The 24,574-nt window shown below is 38.2% G+C and overlaps 1 protein-coding gene and 1 long non-coding RNA gene across 20 annotated transcripts in view; one reads left to right on the top strand and one right to left on the bottom strand.

The window, feature by feature from the left end:
- LOC117586537 (TLD domain-containing protein 2) overlaps positions 1–24,574 on the top strand; it is a 67,891-nt gene that overhangs the window by 13,364 nt on the left and 29,953 nt on the right. For 8 of the 19 annotated variants that reach the window (XM_034276679.1, XM_034276674.1, XM_034276671.1 and 5 more), the window contains exons 2-5: positions 281–535; positions 10,820–11,165; positions 11,239–11,744; positions 22,128–22,199. The exons of 4 other annotated variants lie outside the window; for them this stretch is intronic. In XM_034276679.1, the coding sequence (XP_034132570.1) occupies positions 10,905–11,165; positions 11,239–11,744; positions 22,128–22,199 (839 nt within the window). In that variant the 5' untranslated portion in view covers positions 281–535; positions 10,820–10,904. Of the gene's footprint in view, positions 1–280; positions 536–10,819; positions 11,166–11,238; positions 11,745–20,050; positions 20,125–22,127; positions 22,200–24,574 lie in introns of those variants that run through there. 7 more of the 19 variants (XM_034276672.1, XM_034276683.1, XM_034276680.1 and 4 more) reach the window with 5 other exon arrangements.
- On the bottom strand, positions 23,570–24,069 carry LOC117586561. Its single transcript, XR_004573999.1, has 3 exons — positions 24,019–24,069; positions 23,644–23,900; positions 23,570–23,583 (listed from the first exon to the last, which is right to left on the bottom strand). It is a non-coding gene; the product is annotated as an uncharacterized LOC117586561 (long non-coding RNA).

The raw sequence follows: 24,574 nt of genomic DNA, 5'->3' as shown, positions 1-24,574 counted from the left end.
CTCCATGCTTTAGCATTTAGACGAAGGAAATAAAAAAATTGCATTGCATACCAAAATTGCATTTGAGCTGCAATCTTTTTCAAAGTTCTTTAACCCAGAGGCACATAAAAGAAAATGTTACTCAGGTAAAATTCAATTAAGTTTCTCTTAAAAGTGCAGTAAAATAGAATGAAAAGGAACTCTAGCAAATCTGCAGTGTCAGAATTGTGTGAATGTTTGAATGCAACTCCCAAAAACATAAAAACGTAATACTAACCCAATGAAAACCAAAAATCCACAGAATCCAGCAACTTGTATACTCCTTGTCAAATGTCCAAAGAGTCAAAAGAAAGAGCTAAACTAAAGCATAAATAAATACATGAAAAAATAATTCAAATCATTATTTGTGTTGCGGTGTAAAAATCAAAGAAAGTGCAAAGAAAGTGCAATTAATCTCGATGAGAAATGTGACTAACAAAATCAAAGAAAATCATTTGATACATCCCGTATAAATAAGAGGAGAGCGAAGCAGAAATACCCAAAGACAACGATCAAGGTAAACCAACGGTTAAATAATTGTGTGTGTGTGTGTGATGCAAGAAGTAAAATGAAGCTAATTACTGCGCTTGCAATTTTGAGAGCAGGCGTAGGTTAAATTAAACCCAAGACGACGAGCCTCTCTCTCTCTCTCTGTGCATGTTTCTCTCTCCCTTTGTCTAGTCGCTCTCTCTCCATCTCCCTGTTTTGTGATAGTGTAAGGTGCGACTTGCGGTTTCTTTGGCTTGTCTCCCTTCTTCTATGCTTTGAGTTGGGGCAGTTTGCTTTACCGTTGAAATTGTCCTCTCCTACAGCTAAGTGTTCCTCCGATTCTCTTGTTCTTTGGTTTCTGCATTTGGCTTACATTCACTTTTATAGGAATAAAAGAATAGGCAGACTTACAGTCAAACTTCTCTAACATATACCCCCGAAAGCTCAAGCTTTCCCACTCGTTTCATTTTGTGCCAACAACGTTATTTTTCATAACAAATTCAACCCCTGTGAAGTTTTACTGTGTTCTTAAGCACTTTTGCCTGCAGGTCATGACATTCAAAGCCAATCCTCGTCCATTCTTATACTGCTATTTCTTCTTTTATGAGCTTGTAATATAGGTTTTTTCTGTGGTAATTTATTACAATGTGAGGCCAAACAACGAAGCTCTAATAATAAGAAACAAAAAACAGCTGACCAGCACAAAAAACTTGGCCAACAATGACGAATACGAATACGATAAAAAAATCAACGACCAAAGACCTACGCCTAATTTAAGGTCATCAGCACAATAAAACAACAGCAAAAACAATGGCAACAGAGGAAAAAGAAGAAGTAGCAAAAGGCAGTTACTGTTACTAGAGATGGGCAGGGTCAAAGATTTTCAGCGAAACTACATTTCGTGACTGTTGGTGCAATAAATACAACACAGTACCTATGAAAACGTCCGTTCTGACAAATATGTAGCGAATATGAATTCTCTGCTTTTATCAAAGTGTTCACTTGCGTGAACAACGCTGCCATCTCTAATAATTACTTACCCTCGAAAAAAAGTTCAGCCAGCACAAGTTTCACTGTCAGTCGCTGACGTCTTCGCCTGCTTCTTCTGTCTTTGTCATTTCTGATTTTCTGATTTCGTCTATGGCCCTACGATGTCATTTGTGTGGAGAATTAAAAGGCAACCAACGGTGTTCCAAAAACAAAAAAAGTAATGAGCGCCCTTATAAATACAGTTGGTTTTTCCCCCCTTCCGAAATCTCATGTGGCTTTTCGGCTTGACCTGCTAAAATTTGCGTGGCCATAAAAAATGAAAGGAAAACAAACAATTTGATGTGGTTGGAGGCAGAGGCGGATAGGCTGCCAAAAGTTTCAAAATTTATAATTTTTCGCATAAAGAAAATCTAATATGTGTCGGCATTCAATTCCACTGAGAAAGGGGGTATAATCGTAAGAGATTCACGATCTTGCAGACTGTTTGGCGGCTGTTGCTCAGCTTTTTCGAGAAGGAGATGTGAGATTATCTCTTTGTTTTAGATCTCTTTCCCATATCTTTCTCTCTGCTCTATTTTTCTCTTTCGAATTGTATCGGTTGTTGTTTATGATTTTTATAAATAGCCACATAACAAATGCGTAAAATGATCAGCAGAAAAAACAAATTAAAATTAGATTTGTTAAAGTTAAAATTTGACATACTTGGAAAAATACTTTAAAATCTTTTAAAAAAATTAAAAACAATGTTTTACATATTTATAAATTGGGGTTAAACTAATATTAACTATTTTCACCGAAATTTGTTTATCTTCCTTTTGAATTCTCAAAATAATAATAAATGTTTGTAGTTTGAGGCACTCCATCAACCATTCTGATAAGCATAATTAATCCTGGATTAAGTTTTCAGTTTTTTTTTTGGCGTCGAACCGCACAAAATGTTGATATAATTTCCATTTGACAAATCCGTTTATCATGACGCCCGGCATAAATAAATGTGCATAAATTTAACGTCTCTCGTGATAGTACAAATTATCAACCAAATTCTATAGATTTTATTTTTTTATTATTTTGTATTCCTGAAGTGTGGGCCAAGCAAAAGTGCGATCAATCGACTATGCAAATGAATAAAAAAATAAAAAATAAAGGAAATACGGAAATGCAAAAATGTTAACAGCGTATCTACGCATAGCTGTTGCATCTGGTTTTGTATCGTATTGATTGTACAGTCATTTCCATATCCCCCTGCCACGATCTGAGCAGATGAGGAAGTACGTGGCTGAGTCTCTGTCACTGAATCATTCAGCGGATTGCTTCCCAAAAGGAGGCTTGTCCCAGGACAGGAGAATATTAACATATTTCTTGCTCAATAATTAAATTATATACATATACATGTATGTATATGTATATATATATACTTTTTATGATGTTTTTTCGTCTTTTATGCGTATAATTTATGGGATATCTCGCAGTGTACTGAATTTTTGCTTGTGGCCCAAACAAAGAGGGCTTACTGCCCGTTTTGTTTGCTTGAGTCGGCGTGAAAAAAATGTCGTAATTACACAAATAAATACACTAGTCTATACATATGTACATATGTTTAAGTACATCAACAATAAACAATATACATATTTATATGCCGAAAAACATCACAACACAAAAGCCACTTGAGATGTCTGTCTGAGTGTCTGAGTGTTGGGCATTGCCTGTACCCAAAAGTGCGCTTTATTCTGCATTTATTTATAAACATATTTGATTTATTGTCGCTGATCACTCAGCAATCGATGAAGCTTGAAGAGCAGCCATAAAAATGTTTGTTAAAGTGTGCCAAAATGAGAAATAATTCCTAATGCAGCTGCCAGAATCCTCAATGCTCAATAAATGTTCTGTATATATATTTTTTGGGGCTTAGGGCTGAGGTTGAGTAATTTTCCACCAATTAATAATATACGCCTTGGATTTTCGAAATATTTACAGAATAAGGTAAATGCTACTCACAATTTCCTCTAGCAAAAAGATAGCTGAAAACAAATTTATGAAAAGGCAGAAAATTAATTAACATGAACAGTATTAATGGAATTTATTGTTGATTAAAATAAAATAATGTTTAATCCAAATTTTCAATATTATTGTGCAAATGCAAAAAAGGCATGCCTGTCGTTCAGCTATTTGAACACCTGGCCCTCAAAGAACGTGCTTTTGAGTAAATTTCTCTAAGGAAAGGAGACAATTTCCATTCAAAATAAAATTAGTGAACCCGGCTCCAAATGCTCTCAATAATAATATCAATCATTAATCAATAAACTATAACTATGACTGATTTACATATCCGTATTAATCCCTAGAGACTTCCTCCATGGCAAACAAATTCAATCATACATATATCTATGTATGATCATATGTATTTCACAACTTATATGATCTCTAAAGCAGGTTCTAAAAGTAGATCGGGTGGAATGTTTCCTCCTGTAACTGCTGTCATTAATCAACGTTCATAACCGATTCAAATCATCGAATGCTCGTAAATGTGGCTTATTGGAAGTTCCTGCTGTTTCCGTTTTGCATATTGATTGCCATCCCAGCCACTTGCCACTTGTCGCTCGAAAGCGCCAGCAGAGGAGCCTCCCCGAGAATTCTATAGAGCGGCCCACCCATGTGATTTGGTTCCGTCTTTGGCTTTTGCTTTTCGAGGCACTAGTAATTTATATTTCTTTATTGTTTTTTCTAAAGCTATTCTCATTCACACATTGCGGAACCACAAAGTTGACGATTGATTGGGTTTGATTGAACGACAGAGTCAGAGGCAGGCGGCACATGTCCGAGTAGTTATATGAGAGAGTGTAGCCGGTAGATCGGAGGCGGTACATTCCGAACTGGTTTTCGATGCCAAACAAAAAATCATGGCAAAAAACCAACCAACTTCCGCCATTCCGTAGTCGTACTCGTAAGAAATGTTTGTTTCTAATTACAAATATGAGTATCCTCCACAAAGACCAGAGATCTGTGAGAACCGTAGAAACCACAGAACAACTTTAATTGTTCATTCGAGTGAGCGGACGCGAGAAATAGATACAAAGAAAAACAGGCAAACAATCTTCAATACACCGACTATTGAATGCTTATATTTTGGGCTTTATTTTCATTTTGAAGAATCAGTTCCTTCTGCCCCTAAACGTAGTCCTGAAGAGGAACAGCCAGACAGATCTTTATACATACATATATGTTAATGTATCTAATATACCCTTAAACAGGGGGTAACCACAATAAACAAATAGATGTGATATCGATATCCATATCCAGTCCCGCCCCACACCAACCCGACAGCATTCTTTTGAGGTTCACAGAAAAACATAATTCGACTCAAGTGTCACGGTTATGGATTATGTCATTGCGCTGTCCGTCCGCTCCCCGTTCACGATCCGTCACTTTGTCAATCCCTCCTCTCGTTTGTCGTTCAATCTGTCGTCAGCGGCTTTTGAGTATCATGTGTGTTTGATTCTAAGGCGGGATTTCCAACGCCTCGCCATTTGTTCGCTCTTTTATTAATACCCACAACTGTGTGTTACAAAAGTGTACGAGCATGACCTTCATAGGCGGATATTTTGGATGAAATTTGGAGCCAAAAGAACGATAGCATTTTTATTTTCTGAAATTCATTTATCGATATTCTCCTTCGCAAACTGTAATGGAAAAATATCTCTTGAAATATATCTGGAATTTCTGGAACTTTTATATATTTTATACGCGATTACACGTTTGGCATTGTCAAGCGGAAGATGCCTTCTGGATGATAGCCCAATGGATTCACTAATTTGTTACCCAAAAACTTGTTAGGCTTGCTTCTTGTGGGATTCCACAAATGTTTTTATTATTTTTTTGGGTGCGGAATGTAGTGTATACTTTACCAGTATTTCTGGGAACTCCTATCTCTAGGGGTGGTCTCTCTTTCGTATCTTATAAATACAAATTCGTTGGTGAAAGATTATATCGAATGTAAAAGTTGGTGTACAATTTCTAGGGATTTATTGTTGTAACAGAATTTAAATGCAGAATTTGCTTACCAATTCCTTAAAATTAAAGATCTATTGATATTTCTGGCAGGAATAATACGCCCCTTATTTGTGGAGTATTTTCAGGGAACCCCTGAGAACCGCACCTTCTATTTTTCTCACTTCTGAACACTCCCACGACCTGAGACCCAAAGCCCCACCCAAGCCTCGTGTGCAGCAGGCGCTGTCCGTTGAGGTGTAAACAGGTTAGTTAATGATCGAATGGGCAAACACGACCTGAGCAATGCGAGCACTCTAGACACAAAGTATCTGTCGGGTCTATTAATAAAGCTAAAGCCGTCATGTGGAACTTGGCCTAAACAGGCGACCGACCAGGCGGTGCCAGTCTGTAAGCTGATGCAATTGTTGATGCGGATACCGAAAAGGGAAATGCGAGCAGCTAGCCTGAACAAAACAGAAGTATCTGGTATCTTGCAGATACTGAACAGCACCAGCAGCAACAACAACAACAGTAGAAAATGTCAATTGGTTGTTGTGTTTCTGCTGGTATCTGTCTGTCTGCTGTCGACCACTTGACACTTTGGCTAATGACAACGCCCGCTGCAAAACGGTAGCACTGTACGGCACACATGTATTTTACACTTGTATTTTTACAGTTCAACGACTCCAAAAACGACCAGTTTTTTCGGTTTTCATTGCGGTTTGCTTTTGCTGCTTTAGCCAAAAAAAACGGAGCATAAATCCAATTAATTATTGGGTTAATTTCATGTGACAGTGGACCCTAGAGAGTTTCTACCTAAAGAGTTGTGACAACCCACGGCGCTGTGTCAGAGTTTTTGAGGGATATCGAAAATGTATGATGGCTATTCATTAGCCAACTGTTAGTTCAACCGGTTTGTGGGAGAATCAAGAGATGCAAAAGTATAAATTTGTATGAGGAGATGCATATGTACATTTTGGGATAATTTTGGCTGACCATTTGTCTCATTTCATCTATATGTAGTTCTTGCCACTTAATGTTGCAAATATCTTCAGCACAGCGACAGACACAGATCGTTTACAAATGCAGTGCACACACGCGATGTTTCCGATCCGCCAGTTGTCGGGTATCATGTCCCTTGTGTGTGTAGATACATTTGTATCTTTTTGCTGTATCCATTGTTGAGGCTGGCAGTCTGTCTTGTCTGAGTGGCTCCTCGTTTATTTATATCCATGTTGTCTGTTGCATGTTTGTCTCGGCTTTTCCTTCTCCTCTGCTTGTTCGCATTTCATTTCATTTGGCCCCATAACGTGTGCACCTACTGCACGCCTCTGGGTGTATGTGTGTGCTCGTTTGTGTTTCTGTGAGATACATGTGTATACTTTTGTTACCTTCTTTCGGAAAACGAAAGTGCAATTTAATGGCTAATCTGCTGCCGCCACTCTGCACGAAAGTTGGCTTAAATTGCATTTATGATTTGGGTTTATAGTCCACTTAAAATGGTTTATATTCGAGCGTGGGCTTTTTTTTTTTGGTAGAATCACTAAAACCATTCCCTATTTCCGATGAGCTTACAATCGATTATTGTGCTCTTCAGTCGATTTTTGTGAACTAATATCGATTGTAAAAAGAAATCGGAAACATTATGGTGTTTTATAATTGATACAAAAATCGAAAAATGATTGATTCTAATGTTCTACAATCGACTTCGCGCTGATTCGAGTGATTATTTGGCCCGATCCGCTAGTCTTATCAGCTATATATATTCTGTTTATAGGATTTACCCCGATATAATAAACCTAAAGCTGAAAGATTAAGCACTTAGAGTGGGCTATAAATCAAAAACCAACCGACAGTTTAACTGTCGCTTGCTTGAAGGCCACACATTGTTTCCTTCATTGATTCTTCGGTTTCCTTTCTTTGACTCTATTTCTGCTCTGCCTTTCCTTTTGCTTGTTTTTAATCGGAATGTGGAAAATTTTTCACATTTAATGAACGATGACCATCGTTGCCCCGTCCACACAGTCTACCCAGTTTATCAGCGTATTGTTTCAATGGACCTTGCAATACATTGCAAATTGTAGCTGCTACTGCAACACAAGTCTGAGAGTCTGTGGCTCCAGAGCCTCCACTCGATCATCATAATGAAGTTTTGACACCCATTAATTTTTCCACATGATTTACTATTAAAAATATCTCTTTATTTATGGTACCTTTATTCTTCAAAGCTACATACATATATATGTACATTACATTTAACTTTCATTTCATTCCATCTTTTCCCTATATATTTCTAGAAAGGGGGTATCTTCAAGTCGAAAACCTACGACTTCCTCTATCATTTGTGCTCTCGCTAGCTTCTGCTGCCATTTTGAGAATTGGAAACACAACAGATACGAGAACCGTACCCCCTTCAAAGATGTATTTATATACCACACATAAATCTCCTCCTCTCAATCCTCCGCCTCCTACATCTCCATAGAAAGAACACATCGAACGACAGCTCTCGTGCGGACTGCCACTGCGATTGCGACCTTATCAGGCCGACAATTGCTTATCACGTGCTGTAGTTTTCCATTCTTGTGAGTTTTGCATTGGAAAATTTTCCATTTTCCACACATTTTCCATGGGAATGGAACCGATTCGAATCGAGTTAGAGAAAGATGAATAACCTCCTGAATGCGCAGAAGTGCGTGAATAGTGGGCCAAAGCGTAGATTTTTTGGTTTTATTAGCTTGAAATGCCATGACATTGACACAGTGAGGAGCGAGGCTCCCCCTAAATTGAGAGTTTTATTCATTTATGCGGCGGGACATTGCCCAATTGATCGACTGACGACCCCATAACTATGCGGAGTCTTTGAATTGTGAAGATGGCAAAAAGTTGGACCCAGAGACAGAGTCGCCTCTGGATAACGTGAAGCGTGATCTTTTATCATTTTTACTGCACTTCATCAGCGTCCGTCCATCGTTTCGTTCCGGCTTACAGTGTAAACACCTTGGAGCGACCGGATCACGACCGGTTGTGGTCGCTACCTTTTTTGTTGTATGAATTTTGAATTTCAAGGTTACCTTTTTTATGGGATATCATAGCTATATTCAAATTGCTTGCTTCCTATATGGATTTTATGGTAGAATCTAATCCAGGGCCCCTCCCTGGAAGTGATTTTGTTATGAGTTTTGTCAAGTGTTTTGTCGCTTCTCTAAAGATAGTACCAGGGACATGCACATGTAAGACATGGGACATGCACATGTAAGACCTCCCCACTTATGAGCTCTTAAGTGCGGATCTAATCATTGGAGCTACGGGCAATACTTGAGGCACAGACAAGCCCCACAAACAAGTCTCACAAAACTTGACACTCGATTCACAGCTGTCAGCTGTCGGTTTTCGTGTGGGGTCTAATGACCTAAGCCGACAATTAGCCGCCTTTCTCCTCCACCGAGTACCTCGATTCCCCCGATTCCTTGGCAGCATTAACTATAATTTAGATGCGCTCACTAAGATCTCTGGTAAACGTGGGACTTGGCAACCAATTTAGATAAACGGAAAGTGTTGGACTCTGAAATTGTTGTGTTGGATACCCTAAAAGATGGTTCCATGCTGAAAAAGATGGGATTTGTATGATTTTAATGAAATCGAAGCAGAGATAGCTGAAGCTAAAGACTCTTCTAGTAAGTGAATATCTAACAATAAAAATATTCTTAATAGATCCTTTCTTTCGAATCTGTAAAAAGGGTAGATAAAGAAAGTTATAGCACTATTTGAATGTATTTAAGAACATGAAAGAGTTTCCAACAATAAGAAAGTACTCGTGTCCATACAGTACCTTAAGACCCAAACCTGTTAGCAAAGCTCTCTGCAAAGCCTCTAACACCCTCCCTCTTCAAGGGTATAATTGGCTCGAATCGCAATCTCATAAGATCTCCTGAGCAAAACGTGGGAATTGAAAATTTATACACACGACTTTGGCGTGGCGTTTGATCTGGCGTTAAATTGTGGCACCTAACGACTGTTTATAGATGTATCTGTATCTTTCTGTAGGTATGTGTAGGAGTACAAACATCTGTAGAGACGCCCCTTAAATCACTTGTCGCTTTCGTATCTATTGTTCTCTACTTTTCGTGCGAGATACATTTGTAAGCCAAGTTCTAGGGCTGGAAACACTTTCAGTTTCGCAGCCAAGTCCGCTACTCTCAGTCAGTCAGCGTCATCGTATAATCATCAATTGTTGTTCATTGAATCTTTCGTGCTGGTTTCTGTAATAAGCCATGGCTCTAACACCCTGCCCTGCCCTTCCCTGACTGCCTCTCTGCCTAAAGGCCCTGTATGTCGCGTCGATTGTTGTCGTAGGTTGGGTTTTATATCTCTGTGTCTCCCATTGTTATAGACCCCGCAAAAGCGACGACTCATTCGAATACGAGTACGACTATATGATGTCATGAAGTTTTTCATTTAATTTGCATTATTAACTTTTTATCTTTTTTGCCGTGGCTGTGGCTCCCACTTACATTCCTCTGCTCCCCTGCTAATGGTGTGGCTAATATATCATTATTTTAAGCGTAATATTGTGCAATATTTAGTTGGGGGATAAAAGTGAGAGGATTATGGCAACAATGAGTATTGTTTTTCACAACGCTTTAACCCAAAGAACAAACAAATCTTGCGGAATTTGTCCAAATTGTTCTGTACACATATGTATGTACATACACACTTATGTTACTTTTGAAGAGCTCTTCAGAGTGTTTAGATTTCCCCACCTAACATTTTGCTTTCGCTTGTTGTTTCGTTTATGAGAGTTTCTCTATTTGGTTTCTTCTGAAGTTTTTGTTGTGCATAGGAAGATACGATCCCCTGATAAAGAAATTGTTTCCAAAGCATGTCTAAATATGCAAATTTTGATCCCAGAATGAACCCAAGGTTTGACGCCCGCCTTCTCCTATTCCCTCTTCTGTGGCCCGCCCTCTCTTTTGTGTGATGCCAGTAATAAGCCCGATTTGATGGATAGACTCTCGTGCGCCATCGTTGCACTTATGAGTAGATATTCCGAGGGAGATATAGCTTTTGTTGTCAACGCTCCGACAATGACAACAACAACGACAGTCGTTACAGTCGTTCCAGTCGTTCCAGTCGACCGACAACGGCCTGCTAATTACCACGCTAATGTTCGGTTCAATGGGGTTCATTGAAAGTAAAAGTTTTGCAATCACAGCAACAGAGAGAGAGAAACAGAAACACACAGAGAGAGTAAGAGACAACTATTGGAGCGCAGCAATTAGCAGAGAAATATATATCGATAATTATCGATAATTAATCGAAAATAAAATATTTGCAGCGCATAACGGTAAACTCTCACTCCCCCAAATTAAGCGAGTGAAACCAGAATCGATAGACGATACCCGATATCCGATAGCCACAACATGAGCATCATCGATAACGGAAAGTATCGCCTGCGCAAAGACTGGGCCAGCGCCTCTATACCATCGCTGGTGAACATCGACGAGCACGAAGGCGATGCCGCCGATGAGAGCAGCCTGAACATCACAGCCCCACTGCCGCCCCAAAAGCCGCCGCGACGCAGTTCCCTGGCGCTGGGCCTCTTCTCGGGCCTCAAATCGGACAAAAGCCAAAAGAGACGAAGCTCGATTGCAGTCTCTTTTCTACGTCGCGACAGCAGTAAGGTAAAAATCCTTAATCCAAAAATTTAAAATCTATAGTACCTATAGCACATGTATTTTCTTCTATCTTCGCCAGAACTCTACCAAAGACTCGTATGAATCGGCTGTACGCAGCGAAAAGAGCGATGGCAGTGGCACACCCACCAACAGTCCCGAGATCCCTGTCTACAGCTCGGAGGAGAATATACGCGCCAGTTCCCCTAATGACCCCGGCAAACAGACATATTTCGAGGATGGCAGCCAGACGCCCCGTCCTGTGCTCCAGGGTCTGAACTCCTCATATGATGCGGCTCCCCAGCGTCGTCGTCGCAGCTCCCTGCAGACAAAACTCGATCGCCATAGGCGCAAGAAGATGGAGTACATCAATCAGCGGAGTCTCGACTCTACGGCGGGCATGACCTACAGTGAGTCCAACAGCGACCTTACAAACGATAGTAGCGCTGCCCGGCATGCCGATGATGAGGACGAGAACGAGAATGAGGACGATGATATCATTGATCCCCGCGAGCATGGGGAGTACTTTCCGCGCGAGAAGCGTCACTCCTGGTGGAATATATTTGTGCCAGATAATTTCAAAAACAGGTTCGTCCGAGAATCTCTGAGAGAATCTCTCCCTCGTGTTTAACAAACGCCATTACTTGCCTTGCCACGTGACTAAACAATAATAAAAAGCTGCATCCGATTGAGGAGAAACCCTTCCCCTGCGAATTTCCCTTAAGAGTGCAAATGTTTAACTAACAAATGTCGAAACTTGTGATTAATTTGATGGCATGAAACACACCTTAAACACTCATTCCAAAGATGCATACCAATGAAATATTGATCAGATCCCCAAAAATGCGAACAGTTCCTGCTGTGAGGAGAATCGTTGAGGCTTATTTCTGGTTTATTCCCTTGCAAATGTCTTGGCATAAGTCCATTTATCTTATTAGGGCCGTTGAGGTTGGGTAGCCCAAGCGACGCCAAAGCTTATAACGGTTGAGGGGCGCTGCCGCACAACGCGCAATGTATGCTCGAATTATCAATCATTAATTTTTTTACGGTGGTCTTTAAATGTTCATTTTGGAAGGTTAACAATATAGAAATATGCAGATAAAAGTTTGATTGAATATAAGATTAAAAGTCTTTAGCTTAAGCTCTTTACATGTACCCTTTCTCTGGATGGTTTCAAAATGTATGTTTTGGAAATGAGTTTCGTTTAGGTTCATACCTTATCTACACACACTTTTCTATACTTTCGCTTAAGTTTGCTTTCATTGCAAATGAGTAATACATGAATTTCTTGTGATAAGAAAAGTCGGAAAGCAAAGAGGACAAATTTTAAACAAAAAAAAGCTTTTAAAACAAAGTTGATTTGAAAACAAGTTGGTTGATTTGTGTACTAAAAGAAAGGTGTTTCCTACGCAAATTGTTGGGGATTTTAGGGAGACAAATACAAAAAAAATCTACCGATTATAAGAATGAGCTTGCTTTCAGTAGCTAAAAAAACAAAAATCATGGCATTCCCAGTGCTAATTCCTCTCGTCTGCCAACGATTGACCTTCAGACGAGTATTGTACCTGACCCCGACCTCGACCTCCCGTTGCCAAGTCATTGGCTCAGACAACGCCCCCGACTCTGTGCTTCGATCTCTTTTTAGCCTTCGAGGGTACGCGGACGCCGCGGCGGCCATTAGCGGGGTGTCTATCATACGAGTATCGTACAAAATAAGCCTCATTAAACGAGTAGATATTATTAAAATAATAATTATACATAAATACCTAGCCCCCAGGGCCCCAAAAGTCAATTAACAAATCCCATCATAATATATAATATGAGACTCTCTCTCCTAACAATCTCAGATGTGATCATTCCCGCATCCTGCATGATATTTCTTTGTTTTGCCTTTGATTTATTTGTTTTTTTGTGTTTGATTGAGTTTTGTGCTTCCTTAAAAAACAAATACAACCTTTTATCTTACTTTTAATTACCATAATTTCTCCTTTTTTCGGAATACTCGTACATATCGTATTTCCATGTCACAGTTTGCTCTTGTCTCGATTTTTGATTTCAATTTCTCGATTAAGTATATCGTATTGTTTTGCATTTTTAATTATTTTCTTGTTTATTTGTTGATTGTTTTGTTTTCTGTGTGTTTCTGTTTTCTGGTCTCGCTTAATTAAAAACGAGAAACAATGGGGAAATTCTCTGCGCCTTTTTCCCCCCTCTCTGTGCCTCTCTCTCTCTCTCTCTCTCTCTCTCTCTGTCTCCCAGTGTGTCCTAACATCAAAGTGTGAGTTTCCTGAAAAGACGGAAAATATTTCATGAACTAATAATCAAAAGATTGGTTCTAATTGAAAACCCGCATTTCCCCAAAGGCAAATGGAAAATTGTTTCTTGAACTTTGGTCCATTTTTTAATTAAAAGAAACAGAAACGCAACGAAACCTCTGGCATTCCGACAGGCCCATGCAAATTAGTTATTGATGATAGTTCATTGATAAAGATTATCATCTGGACATCATACACACATACATATATCTCGATCAGGTTTCATTCCCTATCTTATGTAAAAGATCTGTGGACAACTCGTATGGTCGCATGCCGCACTTTACAATTTTCAATGTCAATTAAAGTTGTGGCAACGAATTAATGGATCGTTGTACACACAACTATCTGGGAATTGTCCAACGACAGCAATAACACTAATTGACGATACTATTTGATGATGCCCCCAAGTGTGCCCCAACCGCAGGTCTACGAGTACTAAGTACTGTATTGAATTGGAGACTCGTAGTTTGAGGTTTCTTTAACTGGGAAACCATCACGTTTTTCTGGCACGCGATATGGGAGTTACCAGTGGCAAGCATTTATGATGGTCAAAGCATCATTTCGCATTAGAAACGCAGGGAATAATAATATTGAACCAGGCCCTTTCCCAGTGTGGCTTAGTAGTAAACGGTTTAACCTACTCGCGAAATGTTTCTCCATAAAATATATAAAGATTTTTCCTTAACAAATTCACATCTCAAGGCTCTCTGTTTATTCTATTGATATAAACTTGGAAGCACCCCTAAATATTCATTGATGTCGAATTTGAAGCTTTAGAAAATAAATTCATATCATTCGATTCGATTGGATTAATAATAAAATACACACCAACCAATGCACTTGCAGCTGTTTTTGGTTCATTAATAGCTTGAATGCTAGGGTCGTGTTTAAATCGCCAGCACAAATAAAAACCCAAAATTAAGCTTTCATGGCCTCCAAACAAACGAGAGCCCCTCTCTGACCAAAGCCCCTGAGCATCGGCATCGGCTTCTCCATCGTCTGTGGATCTCACGTGAGTGTTTGCACAGCTTGGCGACGTCTCGTCTCCCCCGCATACGGCTTTGGGGGATACCAATTTACGAGTGGCTGTAGCTTCTGTTTCTGCCATTCGCCATTCGGAAGCACACTGTGCTTCTCTGGCGGTTCTATCTGTCTGTTCTCCTAATGAATGATGCTCAGTGACAGGGAAGGGGGCTGGGCTGGCTGCTTGCAGTGCTCGGTAGTTGCTTAAATACTAAAACAATTTGAGTAAATATTTAATCAGCTTATATGCAATGTGTGTGGTGCGTATGCAAATATCATAAATCGTCAGAGAAGTCAGAGTACTTTTAACTTTAATAGATACAGGTCTAGAACGTGGAGAGTACTTGGGTAAAACTCTTTAAGGCAATGCAATGAAAAGTGAGTGCCGTAGTACTTAGGAGAGACTGAAGGTCACAGATAGAAGATCAATGCAAGTCTTTGCACATTTCTTTTTGGTATTTAATATATATATACATTCACCAGCGAATGCTGACAAAATGTGAATATAAACTGGTGGCGTTAAGTGTAGCTGATACCCGTTTTCTCCCAAATGTACTTTTCCTTTGGGTAAATCTAAAAGAGCCTCTTCAGTGGAAAAAACATTTTGAAAGAACAAATCTTAAGTTTCCACACTCTCACACTTATTATGTTTGATAACAAAAAACAATTGAAAAGATAATATTGATAGGTTCAAGGCAAATCAAGTGTCTGGACAGAGAAATTATACTTGAGAGTATTAAGAAATCAATGAAGCAATCATGGCATAGATTATTATGAAAGATACAAGAGATTTAAACAATTAAAGAATGAGAGAGAATTAACCTATACGGGAATTGAAGACTGCAACATCTACGAGTATGATCGTTTTTGATTCATTCTACTGTAAAAATAACATTTCCTAATCTTTAAATCTCAGTTTCTGTGATTCACAGCCCCGTTTTAGGTACTTTAAATTTCAAGAATCCATGTGAAACATGACTAATTTCTTATAGAAGAAAATTATCTTTGGAAATCAAACAAATGTCATTTTCACACTTGAAGTTGCCTTAATATTAAACAAATTCCAAAAACACTTATACTTATCAAAAATTCGTACAAAAAAACACACCTACTATTTCTCTCTCTTTCTCTCTCTATCGCTCTTTTTTGGAACACAAAATTTGTGACAAGCACTTGGGAAATATTATGGCTGGAAAGTATTCTTTATTGTACGACGCCAATGGTCTATAATCGCAAGATTTATGAGGTGGGGTGACCAAAGAACTAGAGCTGGAGTTCATGGAAGCCCATGGAATACGAGTAGGTTCGCTTGCGTATCAGCATCTATCTCTCTTTATGGGCCATTCGAATCGAACAGCCAATCGAGCCGTAATTCACTTTTTAGAGCCACACACCTTTGGCCATATTTTAGGAATATTTATACCCAGTACTCAAAGAGTATAGAGTATATTAAAATGATTAAAATGATAGCAAGAACACTCTCCGACTGGATTTTCAATGTAACCAAAATGTAGACCGGCTCATTGTGCACCTGACTTTCAAACACTATACTCGTAAATGGTGGTTGTAACACAGATTTGATTACTGGGTACTTACATTTCGACTGATTTCCATATTTTATTTGTTTACAAATTTGAAAAATACAATGTGTTTGTTTTTCTGTGGTTAAATTTTCTAATGGGAATGGGAATTGGCAGGGGGAACAGGTTTTTCGGTTGATGTAATCCTATGGGTTCACTTGCCTGTGTTATTCAACGGTGTGCTTTTTTTTATTATGAACATATTGTATAGAAATGTATTATACTATAGAGAAATTGATTACCCCGCCAGTGCTTGACAAATTCTTCAACTTGGCAGCAGATCGATTAATATTCGCAACAATTATAATGGAATGTAATCCTACAGACAACTGACTGGTTCCCTGATTGGATGATTGATCATCAAATCATCGATTAGTTGTTGGCCATACAGATGTAAATATGTACATATATTTATGCAAATATATTTCGCAAGCTTTAGATGATATTATTATGGTGATCAAAAAAGAAAGTTTACAATCGAAATATAGTGATAAATTCAGGAAGGAGACCACATTCTTATGCAAATTAAATGCGAACTATAAAGAGTGCTGCATAGCCCTTGTTAAGGAATCAAATGGTTGAAATGATAGAAGTAGTTTGGCTTAGGCTAAGGCTATCCTTGAAATTAAAATTGGTGGAAAGCAAATCTTTACCAAATAAAAACAACTCAGTTTCCATCACAACTCCCGACCGTAATAAACCTTCCCAAATATTTCTACCCCCAATCCCATATCAAATCCTCTTTTATTTGCCCTTGTAAAACATTTTGCTACTGTTCTTTCACTCTTAAATTCATGCAAATATTTAAAGGAATATCTAAATGCGTCGCAGCACATAAGAAATCAGGAAAGAGTTAACCCAAAAACAGATATTATTGCAGTCTTTCGAAAGAGAATTAAAGAATATCAGGTTCCACAAGAAGACAAGAGCTTGGGTTCCAAATGGAAATTGAAGTGGAAATGGAAATGAAGTGAAGATCTGTGTGGATCGTTTGAGCTTCAGTCGCCGAGTCCGAATGATTACGTGCGTGTGTGCACAAAGTCCACAATGTCATTTTATTGCGCTTGGCTGATTTGATAAATAAATATATGTATAAATGTATAGTACGTACATACACAAACATGGGTCTGTATATAAGTTTATAAATTAATGTCACACGAACAGAACACTCTCTTTATAAGCAGAAGAGGCCGGAGCTCACACAAATACCACCATATCCAATATGATAACATCCCACATATGCCATTAACAAATGAACCCCAGCCCCAGAGAATTTCTGCTCCACAGAACCCATGGGATCATTTTAGTCAGTTGGAAATGGAACTGTCGCGTAGCGAGACATTTGATCTGTTCTCCGTTCTGTGATCCGTTCTCTCGTTCCCATTCGCTTACTCTCTGTCGATCGAAAAATTACAATTTTATGCAAATCGAAAGTGTTTTGAAACTGGATTCCATTCCAAAAAAAATAACGCTACTCCTGAGTGTGCCCATTTGTGTGTGTCTGTGTTAATTATAATTCATAATTTATTTAAAAAACAAATACAAATTGCTCAAATATTTATTACAAAATGTGGCAGGAGCCACTTAGAGCTTATTGAATTATATATTTATAATGTTTAAATGTTAAATGAAGTCTTTAAACAAATTAAATGATAATTTCTTGGATGAGGAAAAAGAAAGTGCGAGATTCGTGTTTTGGGAATCTAATACTATAATTATGAATTCCATTAAACTCTCTGAAATAAATAAGGTTGCTATTTCTATTTTGAAAATAAAAGATTTGGATTTAATAAGAACTTTCATATACATTTCCCTATTTATTCTCTTTCAAAGAACTCTATCAACTTCTATCATTATAAACCTTACTTATCTGCAATATACCTTCCAAATAATTCGATTTTCTAATGAAATTTGCATTCATTTCAATTAGTTTCTTCGCTGCTGTTGCTTTGTGTTCGGGTGCTTTCCACTGACTGATAAGGCGGACAGCCGGGCGCTTATCTTAATTTTACGTAAAGCAAGTTTCAATTTAAATGAAAGATAACACTCGTTGCCGCCTTTTCGCTGCCGCCCTCCTGTCCGTTTCAGTTTGTGTAAATATTTTGAAATTTAGGCAAAAAACGAACTGGTTTCCAAAATACGCAATGTTGTTTTTATTCCTTTTTCTGCTGGAATTTACAAACGTGAAGGTCAGAAGAGATACACAAAATCCAACACTTTGAAATGTTGAAAATCTTTTGTTCTATCGATGGAACCATCAAAGGGGCTCGTCTGTCGAGAAGATCTTCTAAATATCTCCTCTTTTGCCAGCAACAAGCTACTAAATTCTCAGATATCCCACAGATCGATCCCCCAAACACCATATTAGAGTCCATCTGCTAAATGCCATAGCAAACAGAGATATCCAAACTCAAACTCAAACTAGATTTTATGCAAATATCAGACACAAATGAAATATAAGTTGATCAAACAAGTTGTGGCATGCCGATGAGGAGAGGGCTGATGATATGTTCATTTGAGATCTCACGGCCTAAAGAGACATTACAAAAAGTCACATGAAAAATCGATTATTTGTTCCGAAAGATTGTTGTATTGTATTTATAATAAACGTGCGACAATTTCCATGACTAAGAGGACTGTTAGAGAGAATTTAAATATTTACCAAAGATATACACACGCACTTACGTGCATATGTATGCATGTATCAAGATAATATTAATGATAGCACCAGGTAGCAGCAGAGCAGGTAAAAGTAGTGCGAATGGATGGATGGGGGCTACCTCTTTCTTTCTCTAACCTTAACCCAAATTTGTGCTCCAAGCTGTTGATTTTTCTCGCTGCGGGTTTTGAGGTAGGATTAATTTCAAGTGTAGATTGAATAATGAATGACCTTGCCCCCGGGGGGGTTTAATGAATATTTTGAGTGAATGTTTGTTCAGTCAATGAGCATAAAAACAAAAGGAAGATGGAACGAACGATTAAAGACATTTCAAAAGAAGTTAAATTAATATGAAGGGAATGAATGAGTAATATGAAAATTATTTCAATAGATATAGGAATGGATGGGATGGTTAGGTAAATACGATAGATGGTCAAAGATATGTATGTACTTCAGATAGAATAACTCCTATGTGTAATGTGATCCACTAAAACATCACGTGCACTCCTCCGTTGACTGTGTGGCATGGCACACATTTCGCTCTCTAGCCAAAGCGTCCAAAAATCCAATTAACCTTTTTCTTTTGTCGTTAAGTTGGCAGCGGCAGCCAGAGTCACAGCGACGAGCAAATACAAACAACATTTTGCCCACATTTTGCCCAAGCGAAAGGCCACGCAAACAAAAGATAACACTGCGGTATAAAAATTCTAATTATGAGCTGGGAAAGAAGCACAGGAGAGAAGCGACCAAATTTAAATAATTTTATTATCAAAAAGCCAGGGAATCAAAGACGAAATGAATATCTTTACAGTACTAAAAGAAGACACGTGATGCCACGGGAGACAAGTGCTGCAGTCTTTATGTCTCTCTCTCTCTGTGTCTTTTGATAAGAAATTACTCTGAGGCTCGTTTTTTTTTTGTATTTCCCAGCTACTGGGGGAGGCGGCTCCTCCCGTGGGGCCTACTCTGACAAGTCAATTAATTTTGTCATCAATATTTCCCACACGAAAACTACCGCCAAATGACAGCCAAATTGAATCATTAAAAGTCAACAGAGTGTCGGCATCGAATGAGTTTATCTTTTTGCTTGTTTTACTTCGATTCCTCATCTGTCACCCCGTCCTCAGGGAAGGGGAGTGTGGGGGGGCTGATGATTGATCGGCCTAAACACGCATCAATTTCCTTCTCTTGGTGCTGTCTATAATAAGGATTTGTTATCCAAGAAATTGCATTTCATTTGAGTGTACCTTTCAGCGTGAAATGAGTCTAATAAAAGGTGTATCTTTCAGTTACAGTTTTGTGCAATGAAAGTAGCGAAAAAACAATTTATTTATTAAGATTTTGAACAAATACAACATGCAAAACGTTGTAATTACCTCGCAATATTATTGGTAAGCCAACTTCTGGAACAATTCACTTAAATTATAAACTCTCAAGACTTTATTTCGCATTGCTACACATACGTTCTGTTTTTTTATGGTCTTGGTAACACAAATTTTTGGCCATTTTCATTTGTATCTTTATGGGGGCGATCGTTAAAAATATACTCGAACAACGATTAGATGCTGAACGTTTTTGTCAGCCGACTTTTGGGAAATGTACTACAGTATGTACATACGTATATCGCGGACCTATAGAAACTTGGGTGCTTAGCTCTGGAATGGGGTCAAATGGGGTGTAAATTTAAGGTTTACTTCTGAACAATGGACGAATATAATAACTCTTTAAACTTTAAAGCTTAGTTCAAACATAAACCCAGAATAGAAGCTTAGCTTCCACATCTATAAAACACAATCATTTTGAGCATTACAGTCCATGAAGTATGATCACACCACGCATGATCCCACGCACGTAGGCAGCCGCGACCTCTGCTCCCTCTCCTTCCCTTCTCGTCTCTCCGTTTCTTTCTTCTTTTGTTTGTTCATTGACTTGCCGTTCCGGGCATTTTTGGGTCAATGTCAAACAAAAATCCAACAAAAATGCACAATAAAACTCAAAAGCAAAAGACAATAACTTTCACTGCAAGCAAAATACATAAAATCAAATAAATTATTGAAAATATTAATATTATAATAATATTAAATATTAAATTAAATTTATAACCAGCATAAAGGTGGAATGTCTATCATAAAAAATGCAGTTTTCTGACTGTTTACGAATTCTTTTTTTATTTAAAATATTTTCTATGCTGACAAGATAATTTTCACTATGTACATATGTATATTCGGTGGTTATTAACCAAAGTTATATTAACGAATACAAAAGAATGGAACTAACAAAATTAAATAATTAGAAAATATACTTCACGCATTGAAGCTCAGTTAAACCTCATAAAACTTATATATTTATGGGAAATATTTGAATACAATTTTGAGAAAAGTTTTTATTGAACTTTTAAAAGTTTTCCACTAATAATTCCACGAAATATTTTTCAATATCGGTCGCGCCATTCCCTTGACCCATATAGAGCGTCAAAACCTCTCCCATATATCATTCCATAAATTTCTTCGACAACTTCTACACATTCACACACTTCTCTACGAGTACGGTTATATGATAGTCTCGTGCGTGCGATATTCCGTAGATATTGGACGTATATATGACTCTTCCCGAAAATTGCCCCCAAATTAAGATAAACATATGGTTCTGGCTCCATGGATTGTATCTCAAATGTTTTGCTCTAGTACTATCCTGCGTTTTGCGTACACTTGAGGGGAATTTTTCTGTGCCACTTGAAACATATAAATGAGGGACCATAAAATGGCTTGGTGTTTGATAGGTTAAAGTATTTTGCAATCAAAATTGGTAAAGTGATTGCCAAATATGGTAGTTATCATTGGTTACAATTTGAATAAATATATCCTCCTAGTACACATTTAACAAACAAAACTATTTAAAGTGAAAGTGAGAGTTCCAGTAATGTTTTAGGTCTATATCGGATATTTTTAGATGCAAAATATTATTCCATTTGTTCCAAAGGCAGAAATAAATATTTTTAATTTATAGTTCCATTACGCTAATCTGCCATTTGCCTTCCGTTTTTCAAGGAACGTGACATTTCTATAGCAATTAGCACTCAAAGTCAGCATGACCCCATGTGCGAATACTAAATAGTAGTTATATCTTACACATATATAAAGAGATCCCCGATAGTGGATTTTCAGTGGGTTACGAAGGGATGGGTCCCGTCCCTCTACTACGTGTGCATTCCACAAATTGGCGTTTGTTAAACCCAGATAAACGATTATATTTCGATTTTTCCATTTCGTAATTAGCTTTTAATTTACTTTATGATTTTCTCCACCCCCCCGTTTTTCTTTTCTTATCTTTTCCATTATTTCCCGTATTGTTTTTTGGCACAATTTTCACATTTAATTGGCTCCTGATGTGCCAGGTCACGTAGGGCTAGTCAAGATGTTTCCAGTTTGTCACGCAGTGTTGACAATTTGGCGATACCCGTTCGCAGGTAAGTTCCAACTAACAATTCGACATGGAGACACACACATACACACCCACCCATACATATGCACACACATAAACCAATGCAAATGAGGCAGCGCCATAGAGGAAACCCCTTCAATTTTGAATGCAACTCTGCCTGACATATGTACAATAATTATAATTATCCTATATATATATATAATTAATATGTATCTCTGTTGATTGTTGCATGGCCTGACCTAATAGCACTCTTATTAATAGCATGCTCTCACACACATTTTATTCAATATACAAACATATATTTGATCAATAACTTTACAACATATTTTTGAAGCAAACTTTTCAGCCAATTGTGAGCCATAACCGTTGAACATTTAAACAACTTACGATCGAATGAATTACTACATACTAAATGCAGTATGCTCCAAATATTACCTTAATAAATAATCCAGTCGAAAGGAACGACAAATATTGATCATTTATAGAGTGGGAGAGTGAGGCTAGTGTTCAAATTACACTTGGACTCAGAGTCAGATAATTCATAGATAATCTTAATGTTCGCTGTCGTCTTATTAACGAATTTTGATAATTTACAATTCCCCGATGAAGGCGCCTATAAGTATAAATAAATTGCTGATATTTAATTGATGTTGAAAGATAGAACGGACACAGGTAGAACTTTGAAGTGTTTACGGGAGAAACGGTGATTCGATAAGGTATTTAATGATTTTGCAGGAAAAACCATTTCAATAGAAAGAAATTGAGAAGTGTTGCAAAGATTTATGGGGAAGCCACCAAGGGTTCAACGGACTCTTCAAGCAGAAGCGTGACGGAAGGGATATCCCTTATTCACTGAATGGACTTCATTTAAAAACCAGAAAGCACCAGCTTATATTTCAAACCTTTAACCTTTAATCCCACCAAAGAGATTATGCCATAATCTCTATAACAATTTCAGAAAGGTTCAGATATGATTAGAACACCAGTTTTGGACTGACCAGGCTTTGCTGGTCATTCCATTCGATCGAACATACTCGTACCCCACACTGGCGCTGACGCTGACTTTGAACCAAAGTCAATGCCAAATAAACAGATCAGAAACCTACCTCAAGGCGGAGGCGGCCAGAGTCTCGAGTCTCGAGTCTCGATTTGCCATGACTCATTTGGGTATTTATTACAAATCATTAACCGCAGCAGCTGTAAAAGAAGCACTTCCATTATCAATTTCACAATTGCACTCAGACTCAATAATTGATGTTTTTGTGCGTCTCGCATTGCGTACAAGTCCAAGTCCCACTGAGTCATGGGCTTAAGTTCAAACTCGAGCTGTCTATGAATCAATGAAAACAATAAATAAAGTTCGGAATTGGCTAGCAGAAGATACAGATACACTTGAAGAGCGACCGTTTCTAAAGAAGATTATTGTGAAAAAATGGCAGATAAATAAAATATGGAAGAATAATACGAACGGATACTTAATTATTGGAGTGGAATATTCAGGGTTCCCTCGCACTGTTGCAACCTTCTTCGCTTAATCGTAGTACCCTTCTTCAAGGGTATTCAACCATAACCGAAACAGCACCGAGTACTTGAGGCGAAGCCCTCATGGGTTGTTGACATTTGGCTCGGGGCGGAATGGTGTCAGTAAGGCAACAACTTTGGCGGCACGGCTCCTACTGTGGCTGCCACTGATCGCAGCCCAGGGCCAACTTATCGACAGCAAACACTACAGGAGTGATAAGATATATGTGTAACTAAAACTATGAGTGGTACAAGGGAGGGATCGTGCCCTGAATGACTTGTGCTTCTGCTTCATATCCGAAACTGTAGCTACTACCACTTACGATGCGGAACCCATTGGAGGGTAAAATACTATTGCACTCGGAGTGCTTTTTATGACTGAGATAGAGGTTCCCACAAGCGGGTTTTACATCTTTCAATCGAGTATATTTTGTAGTAAATATTTGGTGTGACCAACGGGTTTATGCGGAAGCGTGTCTAACTCGTAGTCGTTAGGAAAATAAGTTGTTTTGGGCTATCTACCGATTAGTTGTGGTTATTACTGCCGATAATTATTGCTGGGTGCATGAGTATTACAGTATAACATGAGGTCTAGGAAATGGCATTGGATGCCAAGATAATCCTCAAAAAAAGATGGCAAGATTAAGCGAGGTGGGAAAGCTTTTAGGAGCAACTAATTCCATCAAATATTCTCTGAATAAAATAGAATAGTGTCGCGACTTGTTGTTGACCTCCTCCTGCTGCTGCTTGTGCTCCCATGACAACCAAAGACAGAAATATGCGAAAAGTAAATACAACCTGCCACAGAAATAATATTTATGTCATATATCGTAGAATTATTCATGTTTACTTGAGGAACAACAGGCGAAATTCCATTCC

Source organism: Drosophila guanche, unplaced genomic scaffold, assembly GCF_900245975.1.
Source record: "Drosophila guanche unplaced genomic scaffold, DGUA_6, whole genome shotgun sequence".
NCBI lineage: Eukaryota > Metazoa > Arthropoda > Insecta > Diptera > Drosophilidae > Drosophila > Drosophila guanche.
Note: the sequence above shows the minus strand (reverse complement) of the source record. Positions and strands in the feature narration are given on the sequence as shown.